Source organism: Podarcis pityusensis (assembly GCF_964106645.2).
Source record: "Podarcis pityusensis genome assembly, chromosome: 2".
NCBI lineage: Eukaryota > Metazoa > Chordata > Lepidosauria > Squamata > Lacertidae > Podarcis > Podarcis pityusensis.
In genome coordinates, this window is record NC_138029.1 from 89,276,144 (window position 1) to 89,292,539 (window position 16,396).

The following is a 16,396-nucleotide window of genomic DNA, read 5'->3' on the forward strand; positions in this document are numbered from 1 at the left end:
TCGTTTCTGCCTTCTTCTTGTTGTTCTCATATCTTCTACATTCTGATCTTAACACTTTAAAGTTCTCCGTCCCTGGCTATGCGATTCTCAATCATGTCAGAAATTATATATCCTTTCATCCATTGAGTTCAGCTTTGTTTATGTATATATATTTTTTCAACTGTCGATTTGCCAGCGCAGCTTTTCCTGATTTCATTCCAGTCTTCCAGTCTGGGCTGAGGTTCCAAGTCTATCATTTGAAGTTTCATGATGCAGCAACTCCCAAGTTGTTAAATCATTCCAATCCGGGCTGTTGTCCAAGTCTGTCATTTGAAATTTAATGACGCAGTAACTTCCATGTGGTTAATTGTTAAATTGTTGAGCATACTGTTTGCAATGTTGCAATGTAACTGAACTGTATTCCACAGATATAAGTCATTTGATGATCGATCAGCCTTCCCGGAGACCACACAATCCCCCCTCTGGGCCCTAGAAGGGGGGTTGCAAGATCTCCATTTGGCCTTCTCTCTCACTCATAATGAAGAAATTCTGCACACAGATGCACTGTATGTTATCCCAAATTGTTGTCTCAAGTCTTTATAAAGTCAGCTAGCAAGTATTTCCCACTTCCCTCAAAAAAGGGAGGAATTCTTATTTTTCCGTGCTGTGTCATATTGACAAGTGCCATCTTGTTTCTTCTTTTATCTTTATCAAGTCTTTCAAGTCTAAGTAAAGCTGTGCAATTAAATACTTAATTATAAATAGAAGTCCATCTGTACTTTTAAAAAAAATTAGGTTTCTTGATGAGGCTTGGCATAGAAAACCAATTGTAGATATTGAGAAGAGAAAAAAGGACATACCAATCACCTCCGTAATCCAAATGCCATGAAGAGAATCTTTTTGAAGTCCGAGCTTAAACACCAGGGACTGTACAGTTCTGGAGGTTTTCCTCAGTTTTCTTTTTTTTTAAAGAATATTTTTTTATTAACCGACCAATCACATCAAATCAAACCAAATTACATAAATTCCAAATTACACAGCCGAATTTTAAATTTTTGTTGGGGGTACCCATATTTCAAGTTCCGAAGGGGATCCAATCAACTTCTTGCTTCTTACTGCTGTTTTAATGTCCACAAATCTAATCTTATGATGTTCACAGTACTATCCAGTCCTTTCTTATTGTTTTTCCACATCTCTTGTTGTTATTTTCATATATTTTTCCTTTCTCTTTGTGACCTCTGATAATCTCCGCAAGCTGGTTAGAACAGTTTGTAATCCTGCGTGGATATTTTTTTTTTATCCAGTAGCCATATCCAGACGTTTTCCATATATCACTTCCATACATCAAAACAGTCTTAGCGTCATTAATCTTCACCAATCTGCCTCCTTTCTCAAAACCTCTGAGGAGATTCACTAGGAATGCAGTCTGAAAACAAGTCTGTTCTTCCTCCCGGCTATAAATCCTTTGGCAAGATGGCGACTCCAAATTAATTGCTGCGCCATTCCCAAAAGCTCTTATTGCTTCTCGATCTCCATAAAGCATACTTTTGGTTAAAGTTTATCTCCACACAGACCTTAATCATCCTGCTTGGGTCAGTTCAACCGACGATTCTAATGAGGAGGGGTTCTTGTAAATCACATAGAAGGAAAGTAAAAAAGGTTCCCCCCCCCCATTCAGTCCCGTTGTTGTCAACATACCCAGCCTTTGGTGTATCTTCATCGTAAAATATTCCTGTTTCTCCAACCCGTCGTCTTCTTTCACAGAGGGCACTTAAATTAGCAGACTTCACTCCCCTTCTTCTCTTGAAATATGTGCATATGCTTCTTTTGTAATTAATTATTCCAAATTGCTGCAACTAGTGCGCAATCAGAGACAGCGTCCAGCAGAGCTGAGGTCCACACAGGGGCATTTTGCCTAGGGCCCTCACCCCCTTCTTTCGAATTAGGGGGTGATTTATGGGCACAGCAGGCAAGGGCAGTGTTCCCCATTTCCTTGGGGCAACAAGGGAGGCTGCCTACTCCCATAACAGCCTCTTAATTACCCCGTGTGGGTCGGAGAGATGGTATTGTCGGCCATCTTCCAATGCGCCCCCTAGTGGCCCCATGTTTTTCTCAATTTTCTTTGGTCCAGACTATGTCTGTTTATTGTCCAAATCTAATAATTTAACAAACAGATATTTCCGGCTTATGAGAGTGACTTCAGAGAGTGCCAGCCGTGTTGTGCTCTGGGACCCAGCGTCCTGCCACTTGCACCTTGATGCAAGCTGACAATCTCGGATGGTCTGCAGGTCTACGAGACAGTCCTCCCCCACCCTGGGGTGTCTGCCAGCACTAATTACCCCCACATCAACCCTGAATTACCAGCACTCCAATCGTGTGAGAGTCAGACATTTCTCACCGCTGGAAACAGGAAGCTTAAGGAGTATCATTTTAGTCTGGTTGTTTCCATTCTGGATAAGAAAAGGCAGAGTATCACATCTGCGGTGATATTTTTGTGTTACGCTATCGCACATTGTACTGCTAGCGATGTCTCATCACAAGGGATGCCTCATGCTTGTATCACAGATCTCGGCAGTAACCGCCTCTATCATTTTGGTTGCCCGTTTTTGAGCCTTTTTTAGCTCTACATCAGTCTTTTTGAGGTGAGGTGACCAGACTGTGCATACTCTTCCACCAATGTGATCCCTAACAGCACATTTGGCTTCATGCGTTGTTTGGGCCTAAGTTTTCCAGCACATTGCCTTAAGCCTCACACATTAGAGTGCTGTGCCCTTTAGCTAACACATCCCTGTAGCCGGGTTTTATGCTTATCAGCAAAAGCTAACTCTTCTATGAAGGCGAGTAAGCAAACCATGCTTGCCTCTTTCTTAATAATAATAAAAATAAGGTATGCCACATTTGACTCTTTTCAAATTGCTTCCCTGGAGTCCCATTGACCTTTGAAGAGTAGCCCTCAGGAACGGCATTGAAACCTGCATTAAAGGCAACCTTCTTTCTTTAAGAGCCTATTTCCTGGTCTTTCTTCTAAATATTTATTTTGTGAATGCACTTTTGTGGAAAGACAGCCTTTGCATTAAAATGCTTTATTACCCCACAGGCTGCCTTCATAGGCTGGCTGAATGACATATTTCTCAGCCACTTGGTGTTAATTGGGCCATTCTTTAGATTAAGAATTCATTGTTGTCCCAGCTGGCATTCCCCCCTACTGCTTCCACTTCTTAAATACAGTGTGTGTGTGTGTGTGTGTTGTGTGTACAAAATATAGCTATAGCTATAGATATGTAGGTATATTTTAAATTCCCTTTTCTCGTTGAGATGTTGATGTATGTGTTAGGAAAACAAAAATATTTTCAAATCCATATTTGTAAAATTTGCTAGAGTTTGTAACTGCAGTGCCTTGTGCATTCAGAGGAAGGTTAAGTGCTGAACTGTGCATGCTGGTATTGTGGATTTTAGCAGGGGATGTTCCCTTATTTCCAAATAGCTCAAAACGCAGCAAGGGCCACTTCTCCCATAGATAAATTTCCATTTGCCCAAATATAATAATAATAATTCCTTTTCTCTTTACTTACCACAGCCGACTGGGAAAAGCACAGATAGTGGTGACCAGGAAGGACAATGGGTCAGAGCCTTAACAGAGATAAAGAAGAGGTTTGAGAAGATAGTGAGACAATTTATAAATGGCATTTTGATGGTCTCAGGTATAGTAATTCTTATTGGTCATGTGGTATTCATATTGCATGTAATTTAATTTGCATCATGAGGTCTCTCTATCTCTCTTACACACCTAAACCCACCCACACCCACCATGATGATACAAATTAAAACTCAAATGAATAATTGTACAAGCTACACACACACACACACACACACACACACACACACACCATGAATGAATGAAATGGTCTATCATCCAGTGAAGACTGAATTTTGGTGTGGCCAAATTCTTGATTCTCACTTGTTCCACTAAAAGTTCAAAATCTAAACATTAAAAAGTATAAAATTCAGAATGTGGAACCTGATTTTTTATTATTATTAGATTTTGTGCTTATATTCATATCTGCAGTGCTAGAATCAGCCATGAAATTCACTGTGTGGCCTTTGGCCCATCTGTCTCTTGGTCTAACTTACCCCACAGGGTTGCTGTGAGGATAACTTGGGGAAAAGGAGACTCATGAATGCCACCTTGAGCTCCTCAGAGGAAAAATAGAATGGATATAAACCAATAAATAATAAATAAACAGTCTCTGTCCAGTTTGCCTGCCCCAATTTTGTATTGAGTGAAGGGGACCACATTTGGAATAATGAAGAAGAGAAAGCATAACCTAAAAAGGAAAGAATCAAGAAACGGGTGTGCTTGTTGTTGTTTTTTAACGATAATGAGGCTCTTACCATTTTTGGCTTACTGAGAAGGAAAGTGTGCAGACGATAGCTAACTCAATCTAAGTGTGATGTTAGTGCCCCACAAACCACAACCTGTTTAGGCACTATGAGACTCAGAAATAAATTAAATGAGCATGCACAGACTGCACCTGCCGCACCAGCGAGAAAGCTCTTTGTATTTAATTTGGCGATTCTACAACGTGTATCCTTTGTACAAATAGAATCCCCACAGCAGAATAGCCTGTTGGATCAGACCAAAGACCAACATCCTGTTCTTGCAGTAGCCTACCAAACTCTCTCTCTCTCTCTCTCTCTCTCTCTCTCTCTCACACACACACACACACACAGCATTTTAAAACCTAAATAAGAATTATTGATATTTATTATCAAAAGAGACTCACACTGTGTCTCCCATTGCACTCTCTTAGTCAAAAAGATAGCTCAAGCTAGCAACCACATTATTCTTCTGACTAGTATAAATAATGTGCTTTGCACTGTTTGGAGATGGGGTCTTCAAAGAAATAGCTCTGAGCATGCTCAGAAGGCAAGAAGGACTGCTCTTCAGTCAGCCCTCTGTTGCCTTATACAGGTGCTGGAATTGCCCTTGTAACAACAAGAGGGAGGGGTAACCGTCACAACTGGGACTGAAAAGTTGGCAGTCTTGATACTCAAATTTCATGTACAGTGGTACCTCTGGTTACGAATGGGATCCATTCCGGAGGCCCATTTGCAACATGAAAAGCCTGCAACCTGAAGTGCCATATCTGCACAGGTGCTTGTGCGTAAAAATTATTATTATTATTATTATTATTATTATTATTATTATTATTATTAGACATTCTCATTGGGAGAGTTGTGCCCCAGTAGCTCCAATGGGCCTGCCTTGTCAAAAATAACTGACAATTCTCTTCTGGTTTCTATGGCAGGGATATGTTGTGTAGACTATCCAATTGACCTTGCTCCTTCAAAGCAAGTGAAGTTTTTGATAAAGGACCCAGTACTTCTGGCCTGGGATCGAGTTGATACCAGACCTTTGGCCGCTAAACGGAGATCAGTTGTCAAGCCATATCTTACACGGAATCTTGCCTTTGATAAGCCTTTCAGGGGGAAATATAGGCCTCCTTCAAGGTCAGTGAGGCTATCTTTTGTGGGGGAAGTGTCTTAGTTTCTATAGAAAAGCAGGACTAATCATGTGGGTTAGCAGGCTGCAGATATGATCCTTGTAAGCAGGCATTTCAGTGGGTGGCAGTAAGTAGGACAGAGGGGCAAGGTGTGGTGTGAGTGCAGCACTAGAGACATTCTGATGCTCCCTCCACTGCACCCTTACCGTGCCAATCTGCCTCTCAGCTGGCAGCAGTGACCTCTACATTGGGAAACTGGATGGACAACACTGCCCTGCAGGCTGCTTCTGATTTTTAGGCCATGGCACATTGCGTCAGATGCATGAAATGAATGCAGAAGGTGCAGGATGCAGAGATGCTTGGTCTCAGGTGCGCTAAAGGATGCCCAAATTGGCAATCATCCTGCAGTAGAAAAAAGAAGCTGCCATAATGGGTGCATTTGCATGAACACAGATGCTAAATCAGTCTTTGCCAACCTGGTGCCCGCCCAGTGCTGGATTTACGTATAAGTTAAACAAGCTGTAGCTTAGGGCCTCGCTCTCATGCGTGCCCCCCAAAAAATTTAAAGGGGAAAAAACCTGGATGTACATTTCCAAAATATAAGATAAAAAACAAATAAAATAAAACCTACATACAGCAACAGTGTTTTGTGTTGTGTAGGCTCCTATTTGTTATGTGGCTTTAGATACCTATTAGGGTCCATAACTTACCATATAGCATATATTCAACACAAAAACAGTGACAATTTGTTGTTGACAAAGGGCAGCTGGACATATAAAGGGCCCCATTACCTTCAATAGCTTAGGGCCTCATCAAACCTAAATCCGGCCCTGTGCCCGCCTGACGGTTTTGGAGTCCCACTCCTATCTTTCCGGGGCTGAATGGAGCCTGTGGCATTGCGGCAACCTCCCTTGATAAAGATGCGAGTGTGGTAACGTGACCAGATTTGGGTGCTTTGAAATTTAGACACTCCCTGTCATCAGTAAAATTTGAGAGGTCTGATGTTATCTGTATGTGGTAGTGTTTCCTAATATCCAGCAGCAAGGATTTTTAATGATGTGAAGCGAAAACCTGTGGCCAGAGGATCAAAGTAACGATGAGGCACTTTGTAAACTGAACTGGAATTTCATTTATACACTCTCAATGAGGGTTATAGTGTAATGGTTACTTTGATAAGGCACAACCCTTCGTTTCAGTCAAAAGCTCTTTACAGAGATAGTTAAAAACTTTACATAAAACTCTCACTTTTACTTGTCTCTGAATAAATTGATTCCTCCTAGGATGGCTATTTTGTTCTACTAAGCCAATAAAACACACCCAGGCCCTTTTGGGAAAATCTTTACCTTCCCCTCAGAGAAATAATCAGGATTGCCCTGCCTAACTAACCCCTTTCCAGGCTCTAATTTAATCCCAGTCTGATTCCCATCTGACAGTTTATTATTGTTGTTGTTGTTGTTACTACTACAATTTATTCCTGCCCTTCACCCTAAGGTCCCAGGGCAATTTACAACAATAAAAACACAACATTAATACTAAAACACAGTATCACATACTTTTAAAATCTATTAAAAATAATTTATCTCTATCTCAGCCCTAACTCAGCCCTTTCCATCCCGGCCTGATTCCTATTTTATAGTTCATCCCAATCTGACAGTTTAACTGTCAGGTTCAAATTTTGAACTCTCCACTCCCTCTTCATTGATTGGCTTCTGAAGTCTTCAGGAGGCTGACCAAAGCTCTATCCATCACAGAGCCTTAGTCCAAAACATCAGAAGGTCACTAAATTGACAACTGCTGTGCTAAATGTTCCCTGGAGCACCAAAACAGCGAAAGACGTAAACAGGAGAGAAACTTTAGGGAGAATTACCCCTCATACAGACTTCTGCTTGTGCTTTCTCAGCATGGGCTGGAGTGTTGTTGTTGTGGTGGTGGTGGTGGTGGTTGTGTCATGCCATTTTCCCCTGCAAAACCTTCTCTTTACTGCTGACAAACGTCAATCTGTAGAAAACCCAGTCCCTGTTTTACAAACCCTGGACAAATCTGTCCGTTTTGGTTTCTCTCAGTTTCTCCTTTTTCCAATCTTTAGTTCACCACACCTATACCCCAGCTTGTGATTTAATTATTTATTTTTATTATTCTAAAAAGAAGCCCTCACAAAATTCACCAGCATCTTAGTGTGCATTTATCCTAATGGACTTGCATGCTGTTTTCCCTGCTATAATGTACTTTTGTGTGTTCACAATTTTGTTCACGCTTTAATAAACATGGGGGGTGGGGTGGGCTGGAGAACTGCACCGCAAAATTCAGAAAACTGAAGATTTCAAAAGATTGCTGCCTTTTGGTTCACATTTTGTTTTGGGGAGTTCAAAACTAAACCCAGCTTCTCCCTTGCCCCTCCTTAGCCAGCCCAAAAATTAAAGAGGCATACTCTGGGAGAAGGGCTATGGAAAGAGAGATTGTTGGCAAGCCACTTTGGAAGATGTCAGACTTGATTGGAGCTGTGGCCCACCACTCCTTCCTTCATCTCCTTAACTAGTTGCTGACCAGGTCTTCAACTATGTAGCCTGCTTTCTATCATGTTTGGCATTTTGCCCTTGATGGACCATAACAGGACTGTATTTGAGAAGGACACGTCTCTATGGTAAAGCATCTGCCTTGTGTGCAAAGGGCTGCAAGTTCACTTCTCAGCCTCTGCAGGTAGGGTTGGGAGAAAGCCCTCTACGAAATCCCAGAGAGCTGCTGCCAGTCAGTGTAAACACCACTAAGCTCGGTGGACCGTTGGCCTGACTCAGTACAAGACAGCATCCCAAGGACCACCTGTTTCCATATGTACCAACTTCATTGTCCTTTCAGTGCCAGGCAGAAATATCTTTTTATTTCCCCATGTTGGAAGATGCAGTTTAAATGCTGCTGGCTGTTTTATGCTACTTCTTTTAATTCTGTGTCTTTTAGATTTTTTTTTATTTATGTTTTAATGGTTTTGTGCTTTTAGTATGCCACCCTCATGAATACGTTTGAAGGGCAGTATGAAAATGCTTAAAATAACCAACCAACCTCTGACTAGGGTTCAAGTCGCAACTTTACTTTGCTTTCTCTGCCCCCCACCCCCACAATTACCTCTCTTTCTCTCACAACCGCATCACGTGCTTCTCACAGGAGCAAAGCAGAGGTGTCTGCAGCTAAGGATTCAGTTCGTCCACCAGAACCTTGGGCAATTTCTCTTGCTGACTGTCCGGTCGTGCTACACAAAATTATGTCTAAAGTTGGAGATGATTTATGCTGCAGGTGTGTGGTGAAGATCCCGTTGATTACAGACTTGGAATTTGAAAAGTTTATTACTGCCCCAAGAGACCCTGATCAGGTCATTGTGATCTGTGTGATCTCGCCTCAAGATCATTCCTACTCCCCTTTCTTTGAGTGGTCCATCGAAAATCTGTACATACAAATGCAACACGGCCGTCCCTCACCTTGTATTCAGGTAAGCTAGCTGCTAAACATGTGCGTGCATGTGCACGCGTGCACACACACACACACACACACAGACAAGTTGTTTTGGTTGTACATCTGTGTTTGTATTTTGTGAGCATAGGATTTGATATCTGACACAGAAGTCTTCTTCCTGTTCATTTTAATTAAGTTTAAAAGCATGTTTCTGGAGCGTATGGAAGCTGAGAATAAGATAAACTCTGAAACATGAGGGTGGAAGCCAAAAGGAGACCTTCCAATGGTTGGGTGACCCCTTCTATTCTCTGCACCAAAAGCTCTTTGTCACTCCTCTCAAAATAGATAAAGCTGCAATGTTATGTCCACTTTCTAATCCCCAATAGGCACAATGGAACTGCAAAACATCCATAGAATTACACTGTAAATTAAAGTCATACAAATAAACAGCTTCTGCTTATTTCCATATTTGATTCACAACACCCTATCAGTCTTTCCTTGTCACAATAGGACTACTTTGGTACTTAAACTGGATTTTGGTGAAGCATATACACACCTTAGATATGAGGCCCTGTTTACTTGGCTTCTTTTCACTAAAGGTATTGGACAGGCTCCCTGTCATTTAGGCAGCTCATGCGCACACAGACACATATTGCCTGATGAGAACATGCCTTGCTAGAACAGACTGCCAAGGCCCATCTGGTCTACTATTCTGCTTCCCACAGCAGCCATCTTGTGGCCCACAGGCAGGGCAAGAAGGTGAAAAACAGATCCCCCACCAGTTGTCCTCAGAATTTGGTATTTGGTGGTATTTATTTCTTCTGAATATAGAATAGCAATTTAGCAATGTGACTGTTATGTATTTATCCTCTGTGAATTTCTCGTATCCCTCAAGAAAAATGGACACAGAGGTTAGAGGGCTTTATATTTTGTTACAGGCACAGGAACTCCAGCCACAACATTTTCCCTCCCCACAATGATCCCTCCAGGCTGTGATATCATTTTTCAACACATTCATTTTCAGGGCCTGTGCCAGTATCTGTCATCCATGGGCAGTTGCCAGGACCACAGCATCTCAGCAGGGCTCATTGCTGATGTCTGCCCTGGACTCGCCTTAAAATGTTTGTTTGACCAGTACACAATGGTTGGATCTTGCTGCCATTTTAATTCCCCACAATGTGCCACATTAACGCTACATCAGCACATTGTGAGAAATCAAAATGGAGGCTAGATTCAGAAGCCTGGTACTCTTTAGAGCACTGTTGCTGTTGGACTTCGCCTCAGTTTAAGCTACCAGGGCACGGCAACAGTTGAGGTGCCTGCAGTAGATAGATATCAGTCTCAAACTGGCTTTGGTGACTTTGGAATGAAGGAAGCAATGTATGGCAAATCAGTCCTTGGGGAAGAGAAGAAGAAGAGTTTGGATTTGATATCCCGCCTTTCACTCACTTTAAGGAGTCTCAAAGTGGCTAACATTCTCCTTTCCCTTCCTCCCCCACAACAAACACTCTGTGAGGTGAGTGGGGCTGAGAGACTTCAGAGAAGTGTGACTAGCCCAAGGTCACCCAGCAGCTGCATGTGGAGGAGCGGAGACGCGAACCCGGTTCCCCAGATTATGAGACTACCGCTCTTAACCACTACACCACACTGGCTGAGATGTGGGTTCAGTGGGCTCTACGGTAAAGCTGATAATCTCAGCCTTTCTCATAGTCTCTTAGCAGTTTATATGGCCAATGGCTGGAATAAGTCTCTGCTACAGGTTCTCCCTGCTTTCAGTCAGGTTTTCAAACAGTGGGTGGGAAAAGAGAATGAAAAACACCCTACTCATATGCAAGGAAAACAGAAAGGTCTGCTAGAGCCCTCACTGTCTCCACTTCATCTGCCTGCCTGCTGGAGTTGGCAATATTTAGTTCCTGTGCTAGACTGTTTCTGCTCCCTAGCATCAGAAACGTTACACATATTTGATTGGTTAGAACAGAAACCCCCAGGACCTTTCCAATACACTGACAGTATCACTTGTTCCATTCCCAGTGCAAGCATGATCCCTTCCGCTTCCTGAGATATGATCTTAAGTGCCCTCTAAACAAAAATCCTCCTCTGCTGGTGCAGAAGCATGCCGTTGTTCCTGGAATGGTGGTGGTAAGTATCTGGTCTTTTTCTTCTAGCAAAAATTCACATACAAACAAACTTCTAATAAATGAGACCCCACAACCTTTTGAGGAGTTCACTAATGCTTTTGCTATTATAAATTTGTTAGTCTTTAAGGTGCCACTAGACCAGGGGCGGATTTTGGTAATATGGTGCCCTGGATAAGGACAAAATTTGGTGGGCCCCCAAATATTTATTTTCACAGTAATTCCTTTTGGTATAGTTGATCTTTTCAGTAGGTACCCATATAAATATAGTTGTTGTTGCTGCTGCTGCTGCTGCTTATGTGGCTCCTTAGCTCAGCGCCCTGTGCAGGGGAAGTGCACTATATCCAGTGCTGACGAGACTCTTGGTTGACTTTCACAGAACTCCCTAGTATGTTTAGGGTTGTAGTCCTAGTTACATAATGATTATGCACTGTATCCACAATCCCTATAAATACACTGTAAAATACCTGTCTCCTCTCTTTGGTTTCTTTTCCAACAGAAGATTTAAAAGCACTCTTTCTACTTGATTTAATCTCATCATCTGACCTGTGAACTCAGCATCATGATCTGTTTTAATATCTGTCTATATATAACAAGTGAGCAATAGAGCTTGGAATTCAGTTGACTCCCCTAAACCTCATGTTTTGTGCAGAAAATGTGCTACTGTGTTGAATGACTGGGGCTCCCACTCTAGTTATTCCTGCAGTATATTGCTCTCTTCTTGGGAGCCTTAAGCACATAAGGAGAGATGTTTTTTATTTAGACCCATTGACAGAGGCGCCAAATCAGATAATGAAAGCCTTTCTGTGCTCTATTAAATGCTTGTAAACCGCTGGCCATGGAAGTCTAACACACTGGGTAGTCAAGTTCAGAGTTTCAAAGGGTTTGGAGGATATTATTCATTCCCTTCAGCACAGAAGAATCTATTGGCTGACTTCACCCTTGCTCTGTCCCAGTGCAGTTAATCATATTATATACCACTTTGAAGTACAGGCAACATTGATTCTAATAGCAGGAGAGAATATTTTAACTGCATAAAAATGGGGGTGGAAGTGAATCAGAGGTGGGGTGTGGGTCACTGGTAAGAACTTTGATTCATCTCAGCAGAAGGCTGGCACCCAAGATTATCCACATGGGAAGAAATAGTTAAAAGAAATGGTGGGAAAGTAAGGTAACTTTCTCCCCTCTCCCACAATATTGTTGTGATCATAATTAGTACTGACATAATTAATCTACTCTTTTCAGCTTTTTCATAGATGGATATTATCCTTTACACCCCAAATTTAATTTAGTTAGCTCTGAGTTCACCAGAAATTTAAGAACCAAGATCCTTTTAAAAGAGCTAGATGCTATGCGTGTCTGCTTGGGAGTAAATACTATTACTTCCAAGCAAATATGTTTAGAATTGCAACCATAATATTTGCATGTGACATGTGCAAATAATCTGCATAATAACTGGCTGAATATGGATGGGTGCCAGGCAGCAGCATCTGCGGAGCATTCCCTTGGATTATTTTATTTATTTACTGCATTAATATAGCAGTCTCGTGATGACTTCTCTGAGTGGCTCGCAAAGCAAAAAATTAAATAAAACACAACACTAAGCTACCATATAAAGCAATGAAATGATAACAAATTAATTTTAAAAACCGCATTGAAATACAATTAAAAACCCAGTGGGTAGCATCCACTGTAGTCTATGCATTGCTAACCTTGGGAATACTACTCTGTGCTCTGTGTGGCGCTATCCTTGGGCCTGGTCCAGAAGCTCCAGTTAAGTGCAGCAAGAAGCAACAAGACTGCTGGCAGGGGCAGATGGCCAACAGCATGTGGCTTCTCTGCTAAAATACCCTGGTCAGCTACTAGACCAGGTTCAACTTTCTTGTATTCATAAGCAAAGCCCTGAACAAGTTGGGTCCAGGTACCTTAAGGACCACCTGAGCCTTTAGAATCTAGCTCAATCACTGAGACCATCCAGAGGAGCACTGTTAGCTGCCCCCCCATGCAGACCTGGCCCACCCTTGAGGCAGGGTGAGGTGACTGCCTCAGGCGGCAGGATCCACAGGGGCAGCAGATCCTGATGTAGATCTTCACCCGCCCTTTGTTCCTGATGCAGATCTTCACTCAACTCTTCTTCCCTGGTGGGGAAGGGAGTCTCATTTTGTGGTTCACCTCAGGTGCCAAAAGGTCTTCAGCCAGAAGAAGCTTCAACTAGAAGTCAGGCATTTAGTCTCACCAGTTCATTGCTGAGGAATACTCTTCTAGCTAGACTTGCCATATTCCCAAAGGGGGAAATCTGGACAAAGTTGTTGACCCTTTTTTCCCCTTGGGGGCGGGGGGAGTTGTTGAGCTTTTCTTGAGAGGGATTTTTAAAGCATTTTTGCCCTAGTTGTCATATGTCTGGGTTTCCCTAGATATTTGCTGATTCATCAATAATCCACCTGGATGCCATTTTGACACTCCAATTCCTGGACATATCTGGGAAAACCCAGACATATGGCAGCCCTACTTCCAGCAGAAATTCAGCACACATCCTCACAGCTAATTTTCAGACATCTCTTCAAGACCTTTTTATACTGACAGGCCTGTTCAGTTGTTCAAACTATTCCAAGATGAACCAGCTATTTTTATGTAACATCTTTTTTATGTTACATTTTATTGTACTTGTATACTGCCCTGATGTTTTATGTGATGGGGTGGCCTATAAATATTTTTATAAGTAAAAATAAATATATCCATGCCTTTATCCTGAAAAGGATTGTTTCTTTGCATCAAAATATTGCCTATTGAAGAGCACAAGAATAGAAGGGTTCTTGTACTCTTGCAGGCTGACTCCATATGAAGAATCAAGCATAGAATATTTATTTGACCATCTTAGTCTGCACACAGGGGGCAAAAACCGGGTTATAAAATGACTTAGAAGAACAGTAATATTTGGGGTGTTTTTATCAGCTGGAAAGATTTGTTGAACACACTAAGATTTGTTCTTCCAACCTGAAAGAAATTGTAAATTGCAACCCATGGCCATAGACCATCTATGCACTGTCAGCCATAATATACAGAGGTAAATTAATGAGTGCATAGAGACTATTTTTCTTCTCTAGATAGAAATGGGCAAGCCCAGCAGGTGCATTTGAGACTGCCTTGTCGATATCTTATGACTGTGACATTTACGGTGTTAATGAATTATTCTGGTGCCGACTACATACGCAGACTAAGGCCCCATCTGTAATATACATTTAAAGCAGTCACGGTTTATCCCAAAGAATCTTGGGAACTGTAGTTCAATCAATCAATCAATCAATCAATCAATCAATCATTTTATTTGTATGCCACTTCCCAAAGGTAAAATCATGCTCAAGGCGGCTTACAACATATAAAAAATTGCAAAATTACAAACATAACAAAATAATCAGAAAAATAAAGCACATGACCAAACTAATCAAAAAGTACACAACCAAATTGAACAATTTCTGCATAAATCTAAAATAAAGATAAAAAACAATATCAATGACAGCAACAACTCTCATCTGTCCCGCTGGGTATTTGTTTTTTTTAAAAAGGAAAATAGTAAATACCACCTGAAACTTCATTACTTCCTACGTAAAGGTGACTTTTAAAACTTAGTAATACTGTGCTTTCTATGGCACTTGAAGCAGTAGCCCACTAGAGGGAACTGCTGATGCTCTGAATGGGCAGAGCTGGGAAGAGAAGAGGCTGCAACTTACAGCTGCCAAAGAACTTTGGCTTCACAATGAACGCTTTGTTCCTTGCACGGAAGCAACGCTAAATCACACAGGGCGAGCATGTGGTTGCCAGCCACCCATTTCCTATAGGGACCCTTACCATTTCCGAGCCCCTCCGTCCCACCTCCCTGATCTCATATCCTTGCCTCCTCAGGCCTTCCACCCACACCCCTTGTTCTCTCCGTGGCCCCTCCTAGTTCTCCTGTGCAACTCCACATTATGCCTTCTCTCCTGGCTCATGTGCCAGTTTCTGTGGTCTGCCACGCTTTCTCTCCCACCCACGTCTCTTTCCTCTCTTACCCTCTTCACCCCTTCCTGGCCAGTCAGCCCTTTGAGACTTTCCTTTCTTGCTCTGACTTAGAATCATAGAATCTTAGAGTTGAAAGGGACTCAAGGGCCATCTAGTCCAACCCCCTGCAATGCACCCCCTCCTTCTTCTCCATGAGCACTCCACCTAGCCTCACTGCCCATCTCTTGCTGTTCCACTTATCTGCCTAGTGGTGTTGTGCCTTGCACACACCACCCCCTGTCCTGTCTTAAGTCTAGGGATACTTACCTTTTACATGTTTATTTGGGTTAAAGGAATCCATTTTATTTGGAATCCATTAAGTGAATGGATGTGGGGAGCTGGCAAAAGCATCATTGCTCTATCCTAACCTACATGCATTCATTTTAACCAGTACTGATATGCCCCCATACATATAGCGAGAGATGTAGAGAACATTTGGAACTCAGGAAAGCTGATGCTTCTGAGCAAACAGCAAGGATAGTCAAGGTGGTGCCCTTCACATGTTGTTGGACTTTAGCTCCTATAAATCCCAGTAAGCAAGGTCAGGGATGATGGGTGTTGTAGTCCGATAACATCTGGAGGACAGCAACTTGGCTACTTTTGCTGCTCCCCTATCATGGATTCATTTTCCCCATATGAACATCAGTAAGGCACTTGCAGTGTCCTGTCTTTGACCTTCACCTGCTTTTGAACCTTTTCTATCCAGCATGATATGTCCATACTCTGTAATCTTATTCTTGCCCAATGAATTTTCCTTTACAGTGTACTCTTTTTTAAAGAAATAAACAATAAACTACTGTACTGCATTAGTAGTAAAGTAAGGACAGCCAGCTTATTTACTCTGAAGGGCTACACTCCTCTCCAGTATGGAGGCCGAAGGACATTTTGCTGCACAAACAAATTCTCTTCTCCTCTGTGCTCCCCTGCTGCCCAGAAAGCTCAAGTTCCATAATAGTTTTGACACCCTTTTGTAATAAGAGCCCCCTATCCAATAGCACATTGCCTGCAGATATGTACATTACATATTGCTATTGCTGTACATTGAATAGAAATATTATTTATTTGTGTATATGAATCTATTACAAAAACAAAACAAGTTTAACTGGCCCTAGGTAGTAGGGAGGCATGCCCACCACAAATTTTAAAATTAATTACAACAAACCCTCCTTTAAAAAAGAAAAGAAAAGAAAAGTGGATTCTTTGCCTTGTCGTAGCAATATTGTTGTAGTTCTTTTAGGCAATAATGCTCCCCCAAAACACACAAACACACACCAAATAGTTTTAAAATACAGGACTTTTGGC

The 16,396-nt window shown here is 41.9% G+C and overlaps 1 protein-coding gene and 1 long non-coding RNA gene across 15 annotated transcripts in view; one reads left to right on the plus strand and one right to left on the minus strand.

Moving 5' to 3' along the window:
• Positions 1–7,154, minus strand: part of LOC308472261 — a 36,149-nt gene extending 28,995 nt beyond the window's left edge. For 3 of the 4 annotated variants that reach the window (XR_013983375.1, XR_013983376.1, XR_013983377.1), the window contains exons 1-2: positions 7,037–7,147; positions 3,552–3,609 (exon numbers count right to left, since the gene is read on the minus strand). This is a non-coding gene — a long non-coding RNA (uncharacterized lncRNA). Of the gene's footprint in view, positions 1–3,551; positions 3,610–5,689; positions 5,886–7,036 lie in introns of all 4 variants that reach the window. The other variant, XR_013983374.1, reaches the window with a different exon arrangement.
• Positions 1–16,396, plus strand: part of LOC308472234 (uncharacterized protein C3orf20 homolog) — a 54,514-nt gene that overhangs the window by 19,628 nt on the left and 18,490 nt on the right. For 10 of the 11 annotated variants that reach the window (XM_080996914.1, XM_080996907.1, XM_080996909.1 and 7 more), the window contains 4 exons: positions 3,557–3,680; positions 5,289–5,490; positions 8,640–8,961; positions 10,956–11,063. In XM_080996914.1, coding sequence (XP_080853040.1) covers positions 3,557–3,680; positions 5,289–5,490; positions 8,640–8,961; positions 10,956–11,063 — 756 coding nt within the window. The remainder of the gene's footprint in view (positions 1–3,556; positions 3,681–5,288; positions 5,491–8,639; positions 8,962–10,955; positions 11,064–16,396) is intronic. The other variant, XM_080996905.1, reaches the window with a different exon arrangement.